The following is a 23,907-nucleotide window of genomic DNA, read 5'->3' on the forward strand; positions in this document are numbered from 1 at the left end:
TGCTACTGGTAAGTGTTCTGGTCAACAGTAGGCTATTAATAGCTTTTGGTGAGTCAAAAGTTATACAAAGATTTTCGATTGTGCAGGGGATCGGCTCTCCTAACCCCTGTATTATTCAAGGGTCACCTGTACTTATTCAGAATGAGATCAAGAGAAGCAAAGGTACCTTACTCTCAGTCATGCAATAATAAAAAGAAAAAACACATGCTCCTGACTCCTTCTAAGTCTCAACCTACAACTTAATAGTCCTATTCCAGAAACAGCAAAGAGAATCTGACATGCCCCTGATTAGGAATGACAAAGACTAGAGGTGAAAGCCAACCAAGACAACTGAAGGCATGAAAGCAAATTTTAAAGGCCTACCAGAATTGGTCATGTTTATTTCCAGAGGCAAAACTGTAAGACAACACATGGAGCTCCCCCATCCTCTTGAGGTAAGTGTTCCAAAGGCTTGAAGAAGATGATATGTTATGGACCACCCATTAAGGGACAAAGATGGAAATTTCACCCAGGTTGATGGGCTTTTAGGAATAAAAAATTCTTATAAAGTCAACCAAATTGAATGTAATCACCGAAAGATGTCAGCTCTTTCAAATTTCAGTCGCAGGCAGACAATAATGTCTCTTCCCTTGTCATTTCAAGCACTTCCTTTGCTTGGCATGTACCTTTTCAATATAAAAGTTCTTGAAACTTGTAATATTTGTTTCAGTGGCACAAGTGAAAAGAAAGGTAAGACCAACTGACAAATTTCTTCAGGTGATGTAGCCTTAAATCATTCCCTACTAATTTAGCTATGAAAATTACTTATATTAGGAGTTTTGACTGTATTACTATAAAATTAACTAAATGTGGTTAAATGATTTGCCTTCCAAAGAGCCTGTGCAAGTAGAGCAATGCGATTCAGTCTCTTACACTCATTTCTAAGGTTGCAATAAAAGGTAAATAAGAGAAGACTTGATTATGAGAAACAGTATAACAGAGACCAATTTAGGCCTGCTGAGGAGTTAAAGATGCCACGTGGATATTAAGGACTATGGTGAAGTGATCAAGTTCAAACGATGTCATTAACACGACATTTTTAATTCACTTCCAATAATCCTGAAGGAGGACCTACAGAAAGTTTAGTGAAATTAAGAATGTCTTTATAACTTCAGAATTCCAAAATGTATTTTATTTTTTATACAGATAAAAAGATTTTATTATTTTTTATTTGAGGTTACAAAATTAATTGAAAGTCACAAACCAAATATGCAGCACTTGAATTCAAATGTATCCAATGTATCCATACAGCATATAATTTTTACACTTTGGAACTACTATCAGGGAAAATTCCAAGAGTCTTTTTTGGGGGGGGGGGGGGTTAACGGGTTATTAATTTTATTTTGTGGTTCTTTCCTTGCAGAGACTGGGTATGCGCTTTAATTCGGGTAGTTTTTTTAATCCTCATCCGAGGGTATTTTTTCCATTGCTTTTCCGGAGAGAGTGGGGGGGAGGGGGGAAACACACATCGATGTGCGAGAGACACACTGACTGATGGCCTGCGCATGAGCCCCAACTGGGGCCGGGCATCGAGCCTGCAACCGAGGTACGTGCCCTTGGCTGGAATCAAACCCGGGACCCTTCAGTCCGCGGGCCAACGCTCTAACCACTGAGCCAAACAGGTTAGGGCTTAGTTTGGATAATTTAATTTGGACAGTCTTTTTTTCTCCTTCTAATTACAGTTGACATTCAATATTATTTTATAGTAGTTTGAGGTATAGAGCATAGTGGTTAGACAATTATACATAATGTATTTTTAAAATAAAATTAAAGGCCTCAGATTTTAAGACGTAACACTGATATTTACAACAGAATGCTGATTTCATGATAAGACCATTAAACACCCAATATTTCTGCTTTCACATCTAGTGGCAGAGACTCTCAGCTCTAGGTTTTCTATGCTGTGGTTTACTTACAGGAGGTCTAAGAATCTACCTGCCATAGTTATCAGGTACTACATTGGCTCAAGGCTTTGAGAATCTGAGCAGATAAATTAGCCATAGTTTCCTACTTTCTGTACCAATATTCCCCTCCACTGGTGTAACTAATCAAGAAGCAACTGTACTTCTGAGCAGATAGGTCTGTTTGGTTGCACTGGCAGTTTTCATAATACCTGTACTCCACAACAAACCATACAGAAGTATTTTCCTGTACTCTTAGAAAAGCTAATTTAAGGATACATTAGCTACATTTAACCTGCTACTGTGGATGACATCTCTTTAAGGAATGTTTCTGCCTCCTCAATGCACCTTGAAATTGAGAAAGTAATGATGCAACAAATGTGCCTGGGGTGACTTCATTTCAAAGGATGTTAATATCTATACCTCAAACCTACAGAAGCGCGGTTCTGAATGACCCTGGAGATAGGCAGGACGGCCCTCAGATAGAGGGAAAGGTTATAGAGACACCTTAATTACACACTCCTACTCTTCCCGCGCTTCTGGCCTGTCATCCCAAACCTCTTCCATATGAGTGTCAAGGCCTGAAAGAAATCCCCTTCAGTAGTTAGACTGCAACTTATCTCTACAAAATAACTTGCTGTGTAAGCAAATACATGTTTACAATAATTTAGTATTATGGATTGTCAAGTCTGGGAGAGGGGGGAAGTTCAGGGTGGGAGTGGGGGGAGAGCAGAGGAAGCAGGATACTTATGTGGCCAGTACAGGGCCAAGGTCCCGGGAACACTGAGTAGACAGCCAGGTCATCTGCATCCTAGAAGGACAGAACTGGCATAAACCAAAGTTCTGTGAATTCTGAAAACAGGGTTTTAGGCTGTTTGTACCTGATGTTAGCAAAGTGAGTTCTATGATCTTTCCACGGACAATACCCATTAGAGCAGGCATTACCATAGTTAACACTGCTAAGAGGGGAGCAGCACCACACACAAAACCGCACAGGGAAATGGCAAAGTAAACCTATTAGTTAACAATTAACCACTCAGGATTATCACGTGCAAGCCTCAAATGGGAACTGTTAATAACGAAGCTCACTAATTAGCTCCCATCACAATCACTCTTTGATGAACATCACAGGAAAAAGCACTAAAAACAAACATATGCAAGCGCTCGCTGTGGCACTGCGGGCACTCCACACCCGGGAAGAGCACCACACCTGAAGCGTCCTGGAGCTACAGCGATTTCCTGTACTGGCCACTCCAGCAAACCAGGAAGGGTCCTCCCCTGCGAGGACAGTTTCCTGTCTTTACAGCGCTGACTGATCTGAGGCTAACGGACTCCACAGCACAGCGTGTTTGGGTCCAACCAATCTTAATATTGAAGCAGCAAAATCTGTGTGTAAAGAGCACAGACATACAGGAAACCTAAGAGTGTGGAGATCAGAACTGAAAGCTCAGGACACTGAAGCAAACACACGCTCTCACTTTAGGGTGTATGGTGATAACTAGTTATCTATCTTTGCAGAGCTCTCCAGACCAGAATTACCTCTGCAGCTATCTGGAAGACAAATCATAAGTATGTCCCCTACCAGGAAGGCAAAAAAGTCATCAATCACTCCACACTCTTCCTCCTTCCACAGCCCAGGCTCTATGGCCCAAATGACATTTTAATTCACAGAATGAGTTTATGATTCTCTGTGAGGAACCAGCTGTACAGCAAGATAATCTCTTGATATAAATGGGGCCCTGGGGGAAGACACTAGGGAATCTTCTCCAGCAACAATACCACAAAGCACTAAAAAATCTGAAACCAATCTTGTCTGGCTGATTATCAATGTTTCATGGTGAGGTGCGTGTGAGGGGGAATGGGGAAGGGCATAAACTTCAGTGAGGTGAAGTTTAATAGGAATGAGTGAACACTGGAGAGAACCCTAGAGAAAAACACTGAAAAACAAATAAAATTACAAGGAAACAGAAAAAAAAGGTGCTGAAGCTAGGCCATCAATAACCTTTCATCAAAGAGTGCTGTCTGTACTTTACAGTTTCTCACACTGTTTCTTAGCTCGCTCAGGCTCATGTCGGAGTGCAGGAGAAATCATGTTTCGGGCTCTGGGCTCTCCTCCTGAGAGCATGAATCAAGAGGACAGTTGCAGGCGCACTGGGCTGGAAGAAAGCCCTGCGCGTGGGAGGCTGGCATTCTAACCTGTGGCACCCTTAGCACAGAACACAACCTTCCATTTTCTTTCCTAACTCTACTCCTTTAGGAATTATTAAGGTTGGACAGCCTGGCTAAGTAAAGCTTCCAAACCTTCAAGATAAGGACAGACAGAAGGGCAGAAGGCGCTGGCATGGTCTGCTTCCCAAATGGGAAGAAGGAAGCTGCAGAGCATGTCAGCACAAGTATAGCTTCATGTCCCAAATGTGGAGGGAAAACAGTTCTCTGCAATCAGACTTGAAAAACCCTAAATCTTCCAACACTTTAAGAATATGCTTGCCCTCAGGAGTCCTGCAAAGAACAGGCATCTAAATATTTTCGTTTGGTTGGTCTTGCTCACCCCATCTATTACCTTCTCACAGGTACAGTAATGAGAAAAGAAACCGGGACTTGGCAAATGGTAAGGGAAGAGACAACCCTGTGTTTATACGGAAAGCATGCAGAGCAGCATTCTGACTAACAATCACGGCAGTATAACTGAAAGAAAGTCAAATCACGTTACAGAAACAGATTCCGAAACCCAGAATATGGCCTGGAATTTACCTGCACTCACCCCAAGCTGGAAATATCCTAAATCTCCCTCATCAGGGGAATGGACAAACTGTAGTATACTCACACAATGAAATATTCCACAATGAAAAGAATATAGGCAACAACATGGGTGAATCTCAAATGCATGATTCCATTTACATGACATTTTTGCAAAGGTTAAGTTGTAAGGACAGAAAACAGATCAGTGGCTGCCAGGGACTAAGGGAAGGGCTGGGGGTTGATTCCAAAGGGGACAGAAGAATTCTAAGGGATGATACAACAGCTCTATTATCTTGACTGCAGTGATAGTTCCGTATGTTCATGGCTCTCAAAATGTCCATGTTTATCAAAATTCTTAGAATTATATACTAAAAGTTATATATATAAATTATGCCTAAATTTTAAAAATAAATTAAAAATTGTCATGGATAAGTAGACTATGCAATATTTTATTTAACTTAAGAAAACTTTTTTCTTAGTCAACTAATTTATAAATAGCTCAGAGAAAATAAGTTCAAAATTAAGCACTCAGTAATCATGTTTTAGATAAACTACTTTAATCTATTCAATGTATTTAACTATTCAATGTATTACAGTATTTTAAAAATTCAAGCAGAAAATAGTCTAGATGAGAAATCATGGGGTTAGAAGAGCACAGAAAAAAATCTTATCAGTTTCCTAAAAGCAGCATGAGAAAGTATCAATTCATAGGCAATGGCTAAAGGAAAGCATGATCCTCAATTGGCTATAAGAGGAAATGTTCTGTTCAAAGGAAGAAAAAAGTACTACTGAGTACATATGCCTATTGACATTTCTTTTCTACATTGAAATAAAATCATGTGATATCGCTTAACGTGAATAAAATAATATCCAACTCTTAATCAAATGAAAATTCTACACAGGCTCAGAGATTATTCTTTATTGAATGACTTTTAGTTTCCCCAATTTAACCAGCTGAATTATGCTGTGAGAATCATTCAATTTAACCTTTAGAAATAAAGTCATTGCATTTCAGTGGGAAAATCTGCATTTTATCATCAATAGGAAATACAATGCCCTGGCTTATTCTATAAGACTTTTCTTTTGAACTATAAGATTACCTTAGAAAGCACAGAGATGGTATGTGTGCCTCATATAAAAAGAGTAGAAGTATACACCTAGTTACAAGAAAGTATCAACTATACAAGTTCGCTCTCTTCCTACATTCAGTCCTCTTTCTCTGTTTTGTCTGAGGGGTGCAGTCCACCAACGCAATGGCAAGGTCCTTCCTTAGGTCTGCCTAACCACAGAACAATTTGAAAATTATGGCTCATAATTTGTGGGCTCCAGAAAGTTTTCACAAATAAACCACACCTTCTTCCCAACCTTAACTCCACCCCAAATAGTCCCTTTTCCCATTTCTCCATACTCTATAACTTCCCAGCAGATAATTTTATATTAAATTGATATTCAGTGTTTATAAAATTATGACACTGTAAGTTATAGCCCTCCTTGGAGAGCTCCCACCCTCCTGCTAATTTCTGTGTGGTGGCCTTTGAGGTCTGCTCACGTAAGATGTCTTGGGCCTTCCTTTCACCAAGACCTTGGAAAGTCCTTACACCTACTGTCTTGGATTATTTCCTAAATCCATGCCTTCCACTTTCTTGATTTACCCTTTTCCTTTTTCAAAAAACTCCTATTCCCATTTCATGGAGAAAATGTTTTATCTCTCTGATGTCAGGTAAGTAAATATAAAATGGTTTTATTCTGTTGTATCCTATGACTACTTTGAATCCAACAGGTAAATTTCTTTAATTTCAGAGCATAGTAATACACAATGTTTTTTGATACCATTAGCTTCTTTAATTACGATGCGAAGAAAAATTATTTTATTATGAACCTAAATTGTAATGACCTGAAAATACAGACATAAGAGGTAGTAGAGTAGCTCAGTAACACCAATTTGTAAGTGAAAAAGGTGCACAGGAGCTTAACGCAATGGACAGCAGACCCTTCAATTACTAGGACATTAAATGTTTCTCTAAAAACGTGTAATTTGTCCAAATTGTAGACATTTAATTCATAGCAAACAAATCATTAAATGGATAAGAAAATAGTTAAAGGTAACACTTCTGTTTTAAACTGGTAAATATAAACACAATCAATGATGACAGATAGAGACCACTTAACAATCGTGTCATTCCTTTTCTGAGAATAAATAATGAACCTTTATAGGAATACAGTCTGGTGCCACATAACGACTTTTTGGTGAAAGATGGACGGCATATACAATGGTGGGAGCTGAAAAATTCTTATTGCGTAGTGACACTGTAGCTGTCTTAATGTTGCAAGGCATTTGTTTACTCAGTGTTTGTGGTGATGCTGATGTAAACAAACCTACCGCACCCCCCCTCGTATAAAGTACAGCACTCAGAATTATGTATAGTACATAATACTTGGTAATGACAATAAACGACTATGTTACTGGTTTATGTCTTTAGCATAGCATATTTTTATCACTATTTTAGAGTGTACTCTTTCTACTTATAAAAAAATGGTTTGCTGTAAAACAGGACGCTGTGTTATGCCAACAGTAGCCTCACATATCTTGTGCTTACTGTCTCTTGATTGCATCATTTTCTCTTGCGCTTGATTTAATCTTGTGTTTTATAAGTTTAGTGTAGTCTAAGTGTGCAGTGTTTATAAAGTCTACAGGAATGTACAGCAATGCTCTAGGCCTTCACATTCACTCACCACTCACTCACTGACTCATCCAGAGCAACTTCTAGTCCTACAGGCTCCATTCATGGTAAGTGCCCTATACAGGTGTACCATTTTTTTAATCTTTTATATCATATTTTTACGTTTTTGTGTTTGTTTAGTTATGCAAATACTTACCACTGTGTTACAATTGCCTACAGTACTCAGTATAGTGACAAGTACAGGCCTGTAGCTTAGGAGCAACAGGCTACACCAGACGGCCTAGGTGTGCGGCAGGCTAGACCTTCTAGGTCTGTGTAAGTGCACTCTAAAACATTCCAACGAGAAAAATCGCCTAATGAGGCATTTCTCTGAATGTATCCCCATCGTTAAGCAGCACAAGACTCTACCACAAAAACATCTTGAACATTTCTGGAAAAAAGACACAAGACTGGTCTAAAAAAGAGCTTATACATGGTACGTAACAGAAAGAACATGGAACAAAGTACATCGAGAAGAGTCTACTGCTCTAGATAGCAATTCCAAGGCCAAGATTAAAAAATAACTAAAGGTTTGAAATACTATTTTTTTCTTTAAACGTTTTAGATCATTTTTTTATCACTTTCAAAATCTCTATAGGCAAGAGGTTAGAAATTTATTACAGAAGCAGAAAATAGCTTGGGAGATAATTAAAATAATATGTGCAAAGTAAAGAATTTAAAAGACAATCTGATGAAGCACAAGTTTCATTTCATGGATAAATCAGGAATTCAGGAGCAAGGAAATTAATGTCATGCTAACCTCTGCCCCACCTGAGACAAGAGCACAGCTTCAGAAAAGGATGAAGGGAAAAGAAATCCACAAGAAACTTGTGACATAAAAAATTTAAAAAACATAAAAGGTTAGATGACTAAAATAATTTCAACATCCTCTAAAAATACTGTGAACATTCATTTCTTGCCTGCAGTCATATCAATTTAGGTCCAATAAATCTTAAAGAAAAGTTTTATTATGTCTAATTGGTCTTTTTAAAGCCTTACATTTTTAAAGAGTTAATAAAAATAGATAATTATAAAATTTGGAAGAGAAAGTTCTAGTTTTTAAGATATGAAGAAAAATGGCAACTATTATAGAAATTTATTATTAAGACAGAGGTGGTCAGTGTTTTGAAGAACATCAAATACATCAAACTAAAAACCTAATTATTTTACTCAATAAAGAGATATAGAATGATGACATTAAAAAACTATATGCTATCCTTTGGCATATATTCCTTAATTATAGACTATGAATTAGCTAATGGAATCAATGTTGTTTATGAAAGAAAAATAGAATCTAAACAACGGAAATAGCCAACAATAGGAAGTTAATTAAATAAATTAAAGTACATTAATAAGACAGAATATTTGGCAGACATTAAAAGTACGGCTTAATAATATTCATATGGAAAAATATAATTAATAGAAAAAAGCAATTAAGCACCTATTGTGTGCCAGGCACTGTTCAAGGCATTGATTGTATTAAGAATAAAATAGAAAGTTCCTATCCTGAAAAAAACTATGAAGGGGATTGGGGTGGGTGGGAGAAAAATGAAGGAAAGAAAACCCCACAGTTTGGTGAAAAGATGTATTTTTTACTGAAATTTTTCTGATGGTAGTCGTAGAGATGATTTTATTTTCTGGCTTATTTATAGTTGATGCATTCAAACACAAAACTTCTGACAAAAAACTGGTAGTCAAAAAAAGTGTAAATCTTTCACCCTGGCCAGTGTGGCTCATTGGTTAGAGCATCAACCCAAGCACTGAAGGGTCTGGGGTTCAATTCTCTGTCAAGGACACATACCTGGGTTGTAGGTTCTAGCCTCGCCCTAGGGCGTGTGGGGGAGACAACCAATCGATGTCTCTCTCTCACATTGATATTTCTCTCTTTCTTCTCCCCTCCCTCCCCCTTCCACTCTCTCTAAAAAAGTGGGTTTTTTTAAAAAAAAGAAAACAGATTAACGTTCAGTGTTGATTCAGTTTTGCCCAGATAAACTTACAAATTATTCAGTTGGATAACTGTCTCTCCAGTGTTTCCGAGCCAAATTCAACATTCTCTAGAGAAATTAGTTCTTTATAATTGTTCTGTATGTTTTAAGACAATAATTATTATGGACACTGTAATAAAGTCTGTGAACTGATTTGGAAAACATCTGAATTTGAAACTGGATATGACATTTGCTCCATGATTCCTTCAAAACCAGCATCTGAGCGCAGTGCTTTATGGCACTGATTACGCTGAACTAAGTAGCTCTTTTCCTAAGGAATAAAAATTTGACTTAGGTAATTATAGTTCAGAGCTGAAAGAGTATCAACAACAGGTAGGAAACAAAAATCATACGTTAATCTACATGATGTAAGAATAAGAAAAATGTGTTCCGAGTAAAGCAAGCGGTATGATGTAAAGAGTCCCATTTCTGGGCTTAGCAAATGATTTGATAAAAAGTACCCAGAATTCCATGCAGACAAAAAAATGTGTGCTAACATGCTTAAACCATTATTAAATTACCCTTAAGAAAAGAGTAGTTAGAACTGTAGTATTTTGCATATATTTGGAAATTCTAATTCTTCCTAAGGAAAAACATAGACTTAACCCTTTCCCCACCTGGTATGATTTTGTAACTCTGGCATGATGTAATCATATGTGAATATTGTACTGGGGTCCTAGAAGTGAAACTCTACGTATCTAGCCCACCAATGAAAACCCATATACCCCAGAATGCATGAGTCATGGCAGAGAATTCAGACAAAGAGTTCTGGTCAAAGCAACAAAAAAATTTGGTTTTTCAACCAAGGCTCTCGGATCACTGTCATTTCTTCATCAGTGCATATGTAATTACGAATGTGCTAAAGCTTTTTCACTCATTGAAAACTACACAGATACCATTATCACAGACATTTATCCATTTACTATATTGTTAGAAAACTCCTAAAACTGAAGCCATAGAGATGTAAGCCTTCCTGGGGATAAGCCAGTTGGGAAGACATCTAGCTCTCACTTCCCACCCTTCCATTCCACAAAAACTGCTCTGAGGTCACCAATAACCCATGCTGCTAAATACGCTGGACAGTTCTCAATCTTCATCTGTCTCGACCTTGAAGCAGCAAAAGTCAACTCTTATGTTTGAAGCTCTCTCTCGTCTTAGTTTCTATGATTTTCCTCCGACAGCCCAGGAAGCTCCTTTTTAAGTTTCTTTGGTGAGTGACTCCCCAAATATGATCTTTAAATTCTGGAGATAAAGGGTTTGGCCTAGGGACTCTTCTCTCTTAATATTCTCTGGAGAATTTTGTACACTCACATCTATATGCCCAACAACCCTAAATTCATGCATAAAGCCCAAGCCACTTTCTGGGCTATGGACTATGCGAATGGCTCATGGGTACCTCAATTTTAACATGTCCAGAAATTCTTAATTTTTTTGTTTGTTAATCCTCACTTGAGGATATTTTTCCTATTGATTTTTAGAGAGTAGAAGGGAGGGAAGGAGGGAGGAAGAAGGAGAGGGGGAGGGGAAGGGGGAGAGAGAAACATCAGTGTTAAGAGAGACATCAATTGGTTGCCTCCCGCACACGCCCCGGATCAAACCTGCAACCCAGGTACGTGCCCTTGACCGGGAACCAAACCTGCTACCCTTCAGTGTGCAGGCCAACACTCTAATCACTGAGCCACACCGGCCAGGGCCAGAAATTTTTAATTTTCCTCCCAAATCTACACCACCAAACTATTTACCATGTGAGAAAAGCAGCACTATCAACCACCTTTATCTGTACTCAGACACACAGGATGCTCACACGTGACACCTGGTTTCATTCTCATTCCTTGACTCCCAATGCAGAGACCAAATTCTATCAGTGCTATCACCAAACTGGATCTTAAATTTATCTTTCCAAATCCACTGTCATAACCCTTGTTACAGCCACCATTCAGTCCTTACATAGTGCAGTGCAATGTCCTCCCCTTACCAGTATAGCCCAAAGCCACTATTGCCTCATCTCTCTCCACAAAAAGGGGGGATGGGAAAAGGGTAGGAACATGTATATTATACACAGTATATACAAAATGCTGACCTAATGACTCCATTCCCATGCCAATGATTTCTCATTGTTCTCCAGTCCAATTTAAAAACCCTTATCAGAGACTACAAAGGTAAATGTTCCACTCACTCACTGTTGTATTTCCAATCACTAGCCTCACATTACAACAATACAGGCCTTGCCTTTCAACCCAAGCAGCTTTCTCTCAGTACCTTCCTATACATAGTCTTGTCTTCAGTTAACTCCTTCTTTAGGACTCATTTAAAAATCACTTAAAAGACTCTGGCTATGTGGAATAAGCTATATGGCCCTCAGTATACAATCTCACAGGCCTCTGTACTTCTATCACAACTGTAATTATACAACGAATTGTGTATGCCCCATAAGAACTACATATATCTTGTTTAATGCTATATCTTCAACACCCAGCATTGTGTCTGGCATACAATAAGTTCTTGATAAATACATATTGTTTGATCATTCATTCACTGACTCAACATGAAAAATGCATTTAAAAAACGAGCCAGATACCATATGTTAAATATTAAATGAGAGATGAAGAGGCAATAAAAGAACTCAGCAGAGGGAGGAATATGATTTGGGACTTGAATAAAGTTTGAAACAAAAATACTTTATAGATCTGTGCAAGGCAGAATACTCAGCAATTTAATAATAATCACTACCACCATGTGAACCACTGCTCTCTGCTGAGTTCTTATTATGTCAACTGTTATAAATACTTTGCATGCATTAACTCATTCAATCACACAACAAATCTAATGAGGTAAGGGCTATTATTATTAACTTTACAGATGGGAAGAATGTGGCACAGAGGTTAAATAACTTCCTCAAGGAGACAAAGTAATAAGCAATGTAGCAAGGACTTGAACTTGGGTGATCTAATATTGGAGCCCATGCTACTACTCATGACTCCATACAGCTGCGATATTCTAGAGCAGCGATTTTCAACTGGTGTGCCACAAAAATTTTTAAATGTGCAATACCTAACTATTTGGTCAAGGCCACTGACCTCTTTTTCTTAGATTGCCAAATTAAAAAATGACAACAGCCAACACAATAGCTGTCTTGCGTGAATGAATCAAATTACACCTATTTTTATCATCAGATTAGCAAAAAATGGATTTTTTGGTGTGCCACAGATTTTTAGTAATTAGTTCATGGGTATGATGAATGAAAAAGGTTGAAAACAGCTGTTCTAGAAAATATGCCTGTTCACTTCTAGTAACTACCAGCACAGTTACCCGTACAGGGCCACATTTTCTAAAACAGTATCACCCTGTTTAAGATCATCATCTGGCAGATCAAATCTAAACTAGGCTCTGAAGGGATACAAAAAAGATGCCCCTTTCTTTGTTTAGAAACTAGTGAGGAAAACCACTGCACACATATCGACTTGAGAACAATTACCAATCAATGCATCAACAGGTGCAAAATCATGGTAATAACCGATCATGTAATTGCTGAAAAAAGGGATATCAGAAGACTGAGGATAGAGGGGGGAAATTGCCTGGAAGAAGAGGAATGCCCAGGAGGAGGAGGAAGGCACGGTCAGGAGAGGAGTCGGCCATCCAAGAAGAAACGCTTCTCAAAGAGAGCTAATTGACAACACAGTCACTGGAACTGATAACTTCCAATGGTGAAATAAACTGAGTAAAGCCCTGGCCAGTCTGGCTCAGCGGTTGGAGCAGCGGCCCATGGATTGAAGGGTCTCAGGCTTGATTCCGGTCAAGGGCACGTACCTCAGTTTGCAGGCTTGATCCCCGGCCCGGCGCTGGTCAGGGTGTGTATGGGAGGCAGCCAATTGATGTGTCTCTCTCACAGTGATGTTCGTTTCTCTCTCTCTCACTTTCACTCTCAGGTGAGGATTTTTTAAAAAAAGAAAAAGAACCGAATAAGATACAGAAGAACACAGTCTCTACAGTGGATGAAGCACTGGGCACACTGCAATAATGGACTATTAACAGAAGACAGGATTTCCTCCAGAGTTAAACCTTGGTAATAACTTAGATTCTCACACACCTTCCAACTCTGATATTGTGTTAGGAACTTCATTATTTCTTCCTGAGAACACCATTTCCTGAGGAACTGAGGCACAGAATTACTAGGTAATCCAGGGTTACCCAGAGCTCCAATTCAAGGATATTTAGCTGCACATCAACAATGCAAGGAGTGTCCAAAATTCTGTGTATGTTGGGCATTCTGTAGGGAATATGTTGGAAGCATACTCAATAAAGCCTTAAAATACAAGTAAGCAGAATGTCTATGCTAGTAAAATGACTTACTTTGAGATGTTTATGTAAGCAATAGCCACAGGACAAAAATGAGTTCAATCTAGGACTAAGTAGTGTTATGATGGTGAAGTGAGAGCAAAGCCAGGGCTGGGCAGAAATACTTCAAGCTTCATCACATCACTCAGTAGCCAAGGGAGAGATGAGACAACCCCATCATATACCTGAACCTGGGAATAAGGGATTTTACCAAATGCCTTCAAAATACCCTAACATTCATTTAGCCATGTCTGTAATAGGTTCATTTAACCAATTTGCATCCATGAAACAGAATCACAGAACAATATCCTTATGCATCTGGAGAATGGGAAAGGGAACTGAAGGTATAAATCAGCGATAGAAGAATCTATGCTGCTAGAGGCAAGTCTCTTTGTAAAGAGATGCCACTTTGGAAAAAATGCTCCTGTACTCCCTCAATTTCCTTTATCTTTTTTTTTGAACAAAGGAATAAAGTAAAAAAATCATTATAACTCAGGACACTTCATTTGCACACACTCCTATGTGAAGTCATAGTTAAACAAGAAATTCAGAAGAGAACTAGAAAAATTTGTGGCAGAAAATTTCCTCAAGAACAGAATTCACTACAGTAACATATCAAGTCTGCTGATTATTTTGGGAAGATGTTTTATTGTAAGAAGCAACAAATAAAGAACACTGTCTCAATAGTGCTCCACCTCAGGCAAGTCTCCAGGTCAAGCATGTCTTCAGAGGTGTGAACTGCAGAGCTGGGCACGCTCACCAAAAGGCAAGACACTGTACCCGGCCTTCAGTGTTCACTACCTCTACCTATGGTGCCTGCATTTTCCAAAACAAAAGCTTGTCAGTGAACAAAAAGGTGGACCAAGTAAGGTACAGGCATGGAACCAGGCATTCTGCAGGTGAAAGACACATATTCACTGTAGAACTGTTGATGTTCTAAATGACTTCATTTCCAGGTATAGAGGAAACAATAAAACAAAGGTTTTAAAACACATAATTACATGATTGCTTATTGCCCAGTGTTACAAATGCTTTTGTATTTCTCTCTTTCCTGCAATTGCTTCTCTTCTTAAGAGATACTTTTTAAACGAGTAAAACCATGACTTTTATACAAACATAAAACAAACACACATGCCAAAAATTTTATTTTAACCCACTAATTAATGTGGGAACTGGAAAGATATTACAACTGCTTCAAAGGAGAATCTGAAGAACAGGCATATACATATACACAAGGAATGCTGAAGTGAGTATGCTAAAGATGCAAAACTGTACAGTAAAACCATGGAATGAAAATGTAACATTTGAAATCATTTCTTTTACAGGGCAGAAATCTATATGGGGTCACATCTGTACAAACAGGAATCACTGAACCAACCATCAGGCCTTCACAAATTAAATTCTCTCCAGAGAAGGGTAAACAACCAGGTTAAAAACTAAGCAGCAGACCCCCATAAAGTCAGTTAACCCTAAAGGGTTTACTAGGCAGTGCTCAGCATTCCAATGAAAGGGTACCTGATAGCCTTCCCAGTTCCAAAGTCTTTAACAATTTCTCCTGCTACCCCCAACTAAATAAGAGAGGTGAGAGACTATGTCCTAAATTTAGTGCTTAATAGTGCACAAATTGACAAAAGAAACAGAACTCAGTTGAAAAGTAGATTAAATTTATAAAAGGAGGTGCTTGGATACAACCACTAGTAACTGTGGTGAATGCTAAAATACAATCATTACAAAATTCCAGCATTTCTTTCCCATACTCATTCAGAAACATGCTCAACCTAATATACACTTTTCTCTTATTTCCATGGAAAGCATAAACGCTTTTTTATTTCTCTCTAGAAGTACAGAGGGATATTCCTGCACTTAGTTCTGAGGAATTTCAATAGGAGAGCTTGACAAAACAAGAACTGGCCACATAGGACTCTTAAGTCTGAACTAGGGACAAAAGACAGTAAAGCAATGCCCTCAACCGTTAGGCAGTGCATCCTAAGGAGAACCAAACTCCATGACACAATCAAGGTCTCCTTAACATCCACCTCTTTTTCAGAGGGAGAGGGAGAGGCGGACAGGGACATGGAAGAAAAGGGCTCAGGGAGGGGAGAGGGGTGATGGGAAGATAGGAGTCGGCGGGTGTGTGGGGGTGCAGCGGGGGCAGAGGCAGAAAGACAGGAAAAGGAGAAAGAAATGGAAAGAACCTGGGAGAAATTTTTGGGGTCGCTGCCACTTTGGCATCACATGGCCTTGTACCACGGGGCTGCAGTGCATGTTTCTATGCTGTGAGAATACAAGGCAATGAGCTGCACATTGCAGTCCAAGAACCTTTGGGTGTGGGTAGAGGAAGAACATAACAGAGAAAGAAATACTTTCCCCTAAATTGACAAAAACTCGAGCTGCCGAATGCAGGAGAGATGCAAGGAAACAACCATAGGAACCCCCCACTAGCACTAACCATGGCTCTCTTGCAAGGGGCCATCATATTTATGGAGAACATAATGCCTGCTCTAGAGAGCAAGGTCAGCAGACAGTGAGTGGGCTCTGGCAGGGTTCCTTTGGGATTTCCCCAGGGTAGCAAATGCAAAGCCTAGTCATGGGTCCAGGGGCTATGGTGTGAATGGAACCCTAGAGCTAAGCAACCCTCCCAGGTCACAGAAACCCACCAGGCAGAACCATAGGCACTGAGCTTGTGTGTTTGGCACAAAGGGGACATTAGAATGTGATATTAGGCTAAGGGAGAGAAAGAGGGGGAAGTGCCATTAAAACAAACAAAACAACAAACAAGAAAGGAGCATTTATGCCATCTAGTTACCAGGGATTAGAAAGAACAGAAAGGTAGCTAGCTAAAAGGTGCTGTAGAATTATATGAAAATAAGAAAACTATCTAACCAAGTGAGCCAGAAGACATAAAGGGAACTGCAACTGAACACAGACCTAATGTATAAAGCCTCTGGGTGATTGTGCTGCTTTTACAACCTTCTTCGGACTTATTGGGCAAATCATTTTTTACCTCTCTATAGCCAAAAATAATATTTTTAAACTCTTCCATTGAGGCCCAACTCCATTAGGCCTTACAGAAAGATAACTTCTATACAGGTGCCCAACCCTCTTGTAGAAAGGACTGCTTCAAATACCCTGAGGAAAGGAGGACGGTGCTATTCAAGTTCAAGAAGTCACTGAGAAACCAGGAACTGAAGCAAGAGGTCAAGAGATGCTAGAGAAAATCCTACCTATTTATTTACTTATTTATTTATTTTAAAGGAAACTTCCACCTTTTATATTTGCAAGTTTGAATCCCACTGGTCAACTCTGTAAGTCTTCACTTCATGATATAAGAGAATAAGAGGGACCCAAAAATCTGACCTGCTAGCCCCAGAGCTATGTGGGTCCTGGGTTAAGGACATTCTTACCAGTAACACAATGTATCGCCAATAAAAATCAGTCATGAAAAAGTTAGTAGGTAACATGAGCAAAGAAAGCAATATTCAAGTGAGCACAGCAGCAGTTAACAACAAAAAAAGGCCCTGGGACTTAGGGAAGGCAAGGAAGGAAAGCAGAAGAGACAACACAAAACGAACGCACAAGTTGTCAGGACTCCACATCATGAAAAGTCAGTTGTTCAGGAGAAGTACGAGCCCATTCTAGTACCCTGTCCCGTTCTGGGACTGAGGAATATGACTGGAGAGGACAGGGCGCTGGTTGGCTCTATCTTCTCAGAGTGCTGTCAACAAACAAACATCATAACTCCTCATGCACAAGAGAGGAAAGAACAGCTACAACAGGGAAAGGAGGAGAAGTGAGACAGACACCACGAGTCACCCAGCACTGCTCACACACACTGGGACAGGAAGGCACGCAGGGAAGGACAGGAGGAAACGGGTGTGCTGGCTGCAATCTGAGGAGTGGGAGCTCTCTTACCTCAGAACTGTAATTGATTTGTCTGATTTACCAGAACAACAGTAAGCCACGCACCAGCCCCATTTTATTGCCTGTTTTACACTCTATATCTGTAGGAAATTGTATTTATTACAGAGCAGGCTACAGCAAAAACAATAATAAATCCAAGATAAGCAACAGCCTTATATTCCACTGACATGCACATTCCAACTTTCTGTGTGCTGTTGAGGGAGTGGAGACATGATCAGGGAAAAACAGAACCCACTAATAATGAAACTGTGGGTGTATGATGTGAACCATTTACCACAGAAGCATCCTCCAAACCTAATCAGATCCACTGCCAAGTAGGTCAAATTCTTAGTTGGTTTCACATTCCCAAGAATATCCTGGCCTGAAGGAAACTGGACAGACGATTAAGAAAGGAAGCAATGACCAGGACCTGTAATACCCCGTTTCCTTTACCTTAAAAAATTAGAACTAAAAGAAACTAGTAACGTCTTCAGGATTCAAATGACGAGACTGGCAGTATGTTTTTCCCTTAGTGGTTACCCTGGAAACAGGTGCAAAAGATGCAGAAGAGCCAAGTTTAAAAAAGCCCTAGCCAAAAGATAGGGTTCATTCAGTTGGCATTACACAGATGCTATGTACCTTATGGAAAAAAGCTCAGCTGACATTAACATCAAAAATCGTCTGTACTAACAGACAAACAGAAAACAAAGCCACAAGTTGGGAGCCATCACAAGTTTCGAAAAGTCAAAAAACTGTACCAAGCTCTCAATACAGAAAGAGACAAAACAGGCCGAACTGGGACAGCAGAGCCCAAAGTCAGGAAGCATATTTAGTAGCCAAAAAATGACCAGTCCAGTCCTGGGGAAAGCTAATGAATGGACATGAGAAGGCCTGCTTGGTTCATTGCCACAGAGGCCAGTATCTTATCTGCCAGAGCAGGCAGTCATCCTCTCACTTCTGTGCTTGGATCGCTGACTCCACCACAGGAAGTCAGCCAGGGAAGCCTTGCACTTGCTAAGTCCGTACAAGGCATTTTAATGCACTCTGACCCTTACCCAGTAAAATCATTTTTAAAAATGCAAGAAAAGAGGCTACGGCCAGGTGGCTTTGTTGGTTGGAGTGTTGCCCCGATGCGCAATGGTTGTGGTTCAATCCTGGGTCAGGGCACATGGAAGAGTCAACCAAAGAATGCATGAATAAGTGGAACAACAGGTCACTCTCTCTCTCAAAAAATTACTCAGCCCAGCCGGGCGTGGCTCAGCGGTTGAGTATCGACCTAGGATGCAGGAGATTGGGGTTCGATTCCCGGTCAGGGCCCATGCTCGGGTTGTGGGCTGCAGCCTATCAGTGACTCTCTCATCATTGATGTTTCTCTCTTTCTCTCTCTCTCCCTCTCCCTCCCTCTCTCTGAAATCAATAAAGATATATATTTTTTAAAATCAATAAATAAATTAAAAAAATAAAATAAAAATGCAAGAGAAGAGAAATGGACAATAAGGTTGAAACTCAACTCTAAAAGCTGGAGGCCATTACAATTAGAATTTTATAGGTTATTTGTCTCACAAACATGATATACAATCTCTTCTATACAGCACATTTCTTGAGGGTGTTTAGGAGACAAAACATGAGGAGCTTATATACAGGGTGGGGCAAAAGTAGGTTTACAGTTGTATCCACTTTTGAATACAATAATTAATAAATAATAATATAAGAATAAACTCTGTTTCGCATACGTGGATACAACTGTAAACCTACCCTTGTCCCACACTGTATGTCTCCCCCCACCCCCAAGGATGTGTACTGGGGTGGGGAGAGGTACTATACAAATACCAGTTCACAGTCAATTATTTTGACAGCATACTGCATATATACTGTCAGCCTAACAAAAACTTCCATTTATCATGACCTGTAACTAAGATGAGGGTCATGAAGGGAGGGGAAAGAACACAGTTAAAAATTACAAAAAGATTAAGAAACTTCTATGAAACCATTCTACGTGTGTACTCCATGGCCTTTACTCTAGGCAGTTTGTCTTCATCTAGCTGTAAACTATTTGCCTGCCTGACCCCATATGCCTACCTGTCTCTCAGACAGACGCATCGCCAGCATGCTTCAGGAAGATCAAACCCATACATCTCACTAAACAACACCAGGGTGTCCAACCACCCCCCCCCCCCCCAACAGGACACTGTGACAGAAAGAAGGGAAGGCTGGAACGGGAAGAATAGCTCCTCTGTTACAGAGGGCACCAAAAGCAAAAAAAGAAAAGGAAACCTCCAATCTAAGCTGAACAAAGTGTGATGAAGGGAGACAAGATCATTCTGACATCTATTTAAATGTAATAACTTTTTCACTTTCACACTTGCTCAAGCTTTTTGCTTTTATGTGGTAACTGAGGGAGATTTAATTGGCATTTATTTTAAAATAACATGAGAGCAAACTAATCCTTCAATATCTAGACAGAAGGAGACTAAAGATATGCATGAAGCTGAGCTACGGATGGGGGTGGGGGACAACAAACAAACAAACAAAACCAAGGAAGAATACGAAGACGTTTCCTAAGATATGCTGCTACCAAAAACAAAAACAAACATAAGAAAACACCAAAATGCATCAAAGCAGGAGGCAGCACACATTCACAGACAGCACTAAAGATCACTAGGACACTACATTGGCAGATGCTAAGAAGACAGTCCTGAAGAAAGCATGCATCTACCTCAAAAACCTGCTGAGGACTTGAACTTGCTGCCAACGGGAAATCTCAGCAAGAAAATGAACTTCATTTTCAGGTTTCAGTCAGCTTTTAGAAGACCCTAGAGTGTGAGCCTGAAATGAGCTTTTGGCTGGGCATATTTGGTCCTAGTGTAGAGGAATCATCACCATTGTGCTTTCCAAAATAGGTATTTATAACCCCCCCCCCCCCGCCGTAGTTGAACAGCCAAAAAACTGCCCTTTGATTACCCCAACATCTTCACCAAAAGAATGATATTAAGGAGAATATTGCTAAGAATGCCACAGCAGGCACACAGAAATTAATATATGTAAATAATAACTCAGCAAGGTAAGCCACTGAGAAAACAGGTCTGATAGCATCACACTGTTAACAATAAATAGATACAACTTAGTCACCTGTGGCTCTAAGGCCATTAGCAACAGGTTTGTGGGCTGCTCAGGACTCTCCACTGTGAAGAATGCACATCAATGTACCTCACTCATTAAAGAGAGGCACGACTTTTTGACAGAAGTCCAATTACTGTAGGCAACAGTGTTTAATCTGTAATCTGAAGTGACTGGCTACAAAGAGAAGCTCAAAAGAATCACAGTGCTTAATAGGAACAGGAACCACTACGCCTAGGTAAGGGTGAGCTGGCTGACAGACACAGTCACGATAGGCAATCACAAGCAACGACCGGCCAAGCCTCGGCCTTGGTGGTCAGACACAAAACAGGAAGATAATATACTCTACTTCATCACCCGCTGTGGGCTGGGCCGAGCTCTAGCAGCTTTTGTTTACAGTTGCATTTACTTCTTGGCGCCCAAGACAAGCTTCCTGAGTGTCCAAGATAAGATTTACTAGCTCTTCCTCTGTCACCACCCTTGGGCTATGTGGCCCTCTCTACACATGACCTGAATCCCCTCTAACCATCAGTGACTAAGGGAGTTGAAATGGATGATTTGTCCTAGGAACAGAGGGCAAATTGATTAAGGAACAAGCCTTCCCTGGGCAGCTGATTAAAATCAACACCTCAGCTGCTCACTATCCCCCTAGTTGGTTTTATTTCTCCTTATAACAGCTGCTACTACCTGATTTTGCTACTGTCTCCCATTCCCATGTGTATTAAAGACTATCAGTTTTGTTCACTGTTATATTCTCAGTGCCTAGACCAGTTCTAGGCACAGCAGGCACTGAAATACCTGCTGAATAAGTGAACAAACCCCCTCAACTAACACGGGTATCTATTCAGCCAAGAGATCCTAATTGTGCAAGGGTAGAGCTTCATCACTGAACACTCATTTGGACAGTCTTTTGGGAGATCAAAAGTATCTCGTCTTCTATTCTTCTACAGCATCTGCATCCATTAGCTCAAAGGATGCTCACACATTTCTCCCCATTAGAGGCAACGACAGGAAATATAAGTCACGAGGAAATGACAATACTTAAACTTGTCCTGAAACCTATACTTGACTTTTGTCCACTAAGACTTTCCAGAGTGAGAATTAAACAGATTTTAAAAAAACTGGAAAGAAATACCTTCTAAGGCATAATAATTAAAAAATGGAAAAGCAACACAGTAACAGTTCAGATGACAAGACAGAAGGTTAAATTTAGGTCCTGGTTTGAATTCTGCTTTTTCAGAATATAAAACAGTATCTCTGTAGATACATGGGCAGCAGCTCTGGAAAAATTCACATTCAGTGCCTGAAAACAAACGAGCTACAGAACACACATAAGCTGAAGTCCTTCGGTGAATCAGCAGCCAAGCTCTTGGCACCTCTGAGCCACATAGCTCTATTCAGGGACACAACTCACCCCAGATATGTCTGCGACACGGTGGATAGGCACTTCCTTCTTGCTATGCAATCCTTTGCCATTCTTAATAGCTCTGTAGAAGAAAAACACAATTAAAATACAAATCTCATAGGGAAGGGGTAGGAGAGTGGGAAAACAGGGTAAGAAGAGAGGTCATTCAAACGGGGGTCTATCAATCACTACGCAAGTCACACTGCACACAGCTAAGTAGCCAGTCTCTGCAAGAGTATTTGGTGGAGGGAAATACAAGCCTGCTCTCCTAAACGCAGTTATCAGCAGTTGGCTGCTAGTTTCAGCTATGGCATGCCTGGTAATAAGAGAGCTCCCGGATATTGTTTCCAAATTAGAGGCATTGTTCCAGGCACAAAAGAAGAATCAATTGGAAGAGTACACTCCTAAGAAACATAAGTAATAATGTTTCTTTCTGTGTTTAATCACATGAAACACTTAAAATGCAAAATATGTAGCTAGTGTTCCAATTCTAATGGAAATAAGTTCCTCCCAGGTAGAAAGATAAGTTGCTCTGAATGAAGCAATATTGTATGGAAAAGCCATTTAACAGGAGAGGAAAAGTTAGCAAAGGCTGTATAACTGATGTTAAGCCTCATTTTCTTTTCTTTTTTTAAGCCTCATTTTCAATCAGTCTCAGGTTATAATAACAGTGGATTTAACAGGGGACTCTGGGACTCTGCTACATGTCTGACCACTGGTTGGTTTGCTTCAATCTCCCACCTTTTATCTCCTAATCCCTTGAGGTAACAGAGACAGAAGCCTAAGCATCACTGTGTATGATCACTCGTGTAGCAATGAAGGACTGGTGAATAAAAGCTGACGGGTAAACACTAAGTCACTACACTATTAGATAAGACCTTCCTGTGTCTTGCAGTCTGCAGACCCAAGCAGGGAACATTTATGAGTTTAGGGAATGAAGAATAGAGGTTCAGGGGTGTGCCCACTGTGTGACTAGCCTTTTTAGAGTTTCTGAATTCCCGAGAAAATGAACACTGTCCAGATCAGGGTCAAATATGTCAAACCCTCACACTAATGACACCCTTGTACATTCTTCCTACCCAGGCGCTCACTAAATGACCAGCAGTAGAGGGGTACTCCTCTGCAGGGGTACTTTCAGGTACTAACTTTCTAAATCAAACTCACATAAACCAAATGAGGTGACTGTTGCTTGATGCAAAGTGGAACAGTCATACTTCTTAAATTCTTGGGTCCTTACCATTCACCCCTTGCCCCTTCCTCCATCTCGGGATCTGTCTCTCACTCAGCTGATTTAAATGCCTTCTGTTCAGAAACAATAAACAAATGCATTCCTTACTACCTAGCTTTCATTCCAAGATGAGGGTAAGATATGAAAGCAGAGTTAAAAAGAAAAATAAATAAACAAAAATAAAAATCACACACACATACTCTGATCTGAACTGCTAACTGAAAGAAAGCATTTCCAAGCTCCTTGAATCCCACAGCTCCCTCCTAAGCCTGAATCAAGGGCTCATTCAGCTTTAGAAACTGCAAATAGGTCAGATTCTGCCTTTTAGTTCAATGATTGATCATTAAGGGAACCTGTTAATGACCACGGACCAGGGCTGGTTCTCGAAGTCTGTCCCAGTACCTTGGGATTTATAAACTCATGGGAGAGGACTAGAGGATGGTTTATATGGGAAACCACTGGCTGGAAGCCAACAGAGGACCTGACTCATCCTCTGCCACCAAGGCTCTCCCCTCCCCATTCTGCTACCATAACCTCA

General features: G+C 40.0%; 1 protein-coding gene across 1 annotated transcript in view; it reads right to left on the minus strand.

Annotated features, from left to right (window-relative positions):
- The window catches only part of SND1 (staphylococcal nuclease and tudor domain containing 1), a 419,115-nt gene that overhangs the window by 154,501 nt on the left and 240,707 nt on the right, over positions 1–23,907 (minus strand). Inside the window, exon 14 of the mRNA XM_081146624.1 lies at positions 22,151–22,223. Within this exon, the coding sequence (XP_081002750.1) occupies positions 22,151–22,223 (73 nt within the window). The remainder of the gene's footprint in view (positions 1–22,150; positions 22,224–23,907) is intronic.

The sequence above is a fragment of the Miniopterus schreibersii genome (assembly GCF_964146895.1).
Source record: "Miniopterus schreibersii genome assembly, chromosome: 9".
Taxonomy (NCBI): Eukaryota; Metazoa; Chordata; class Mammalia; order Chiroptera; family Miniopteridae; genus Miniopterus; species Miniopterus schreibersii.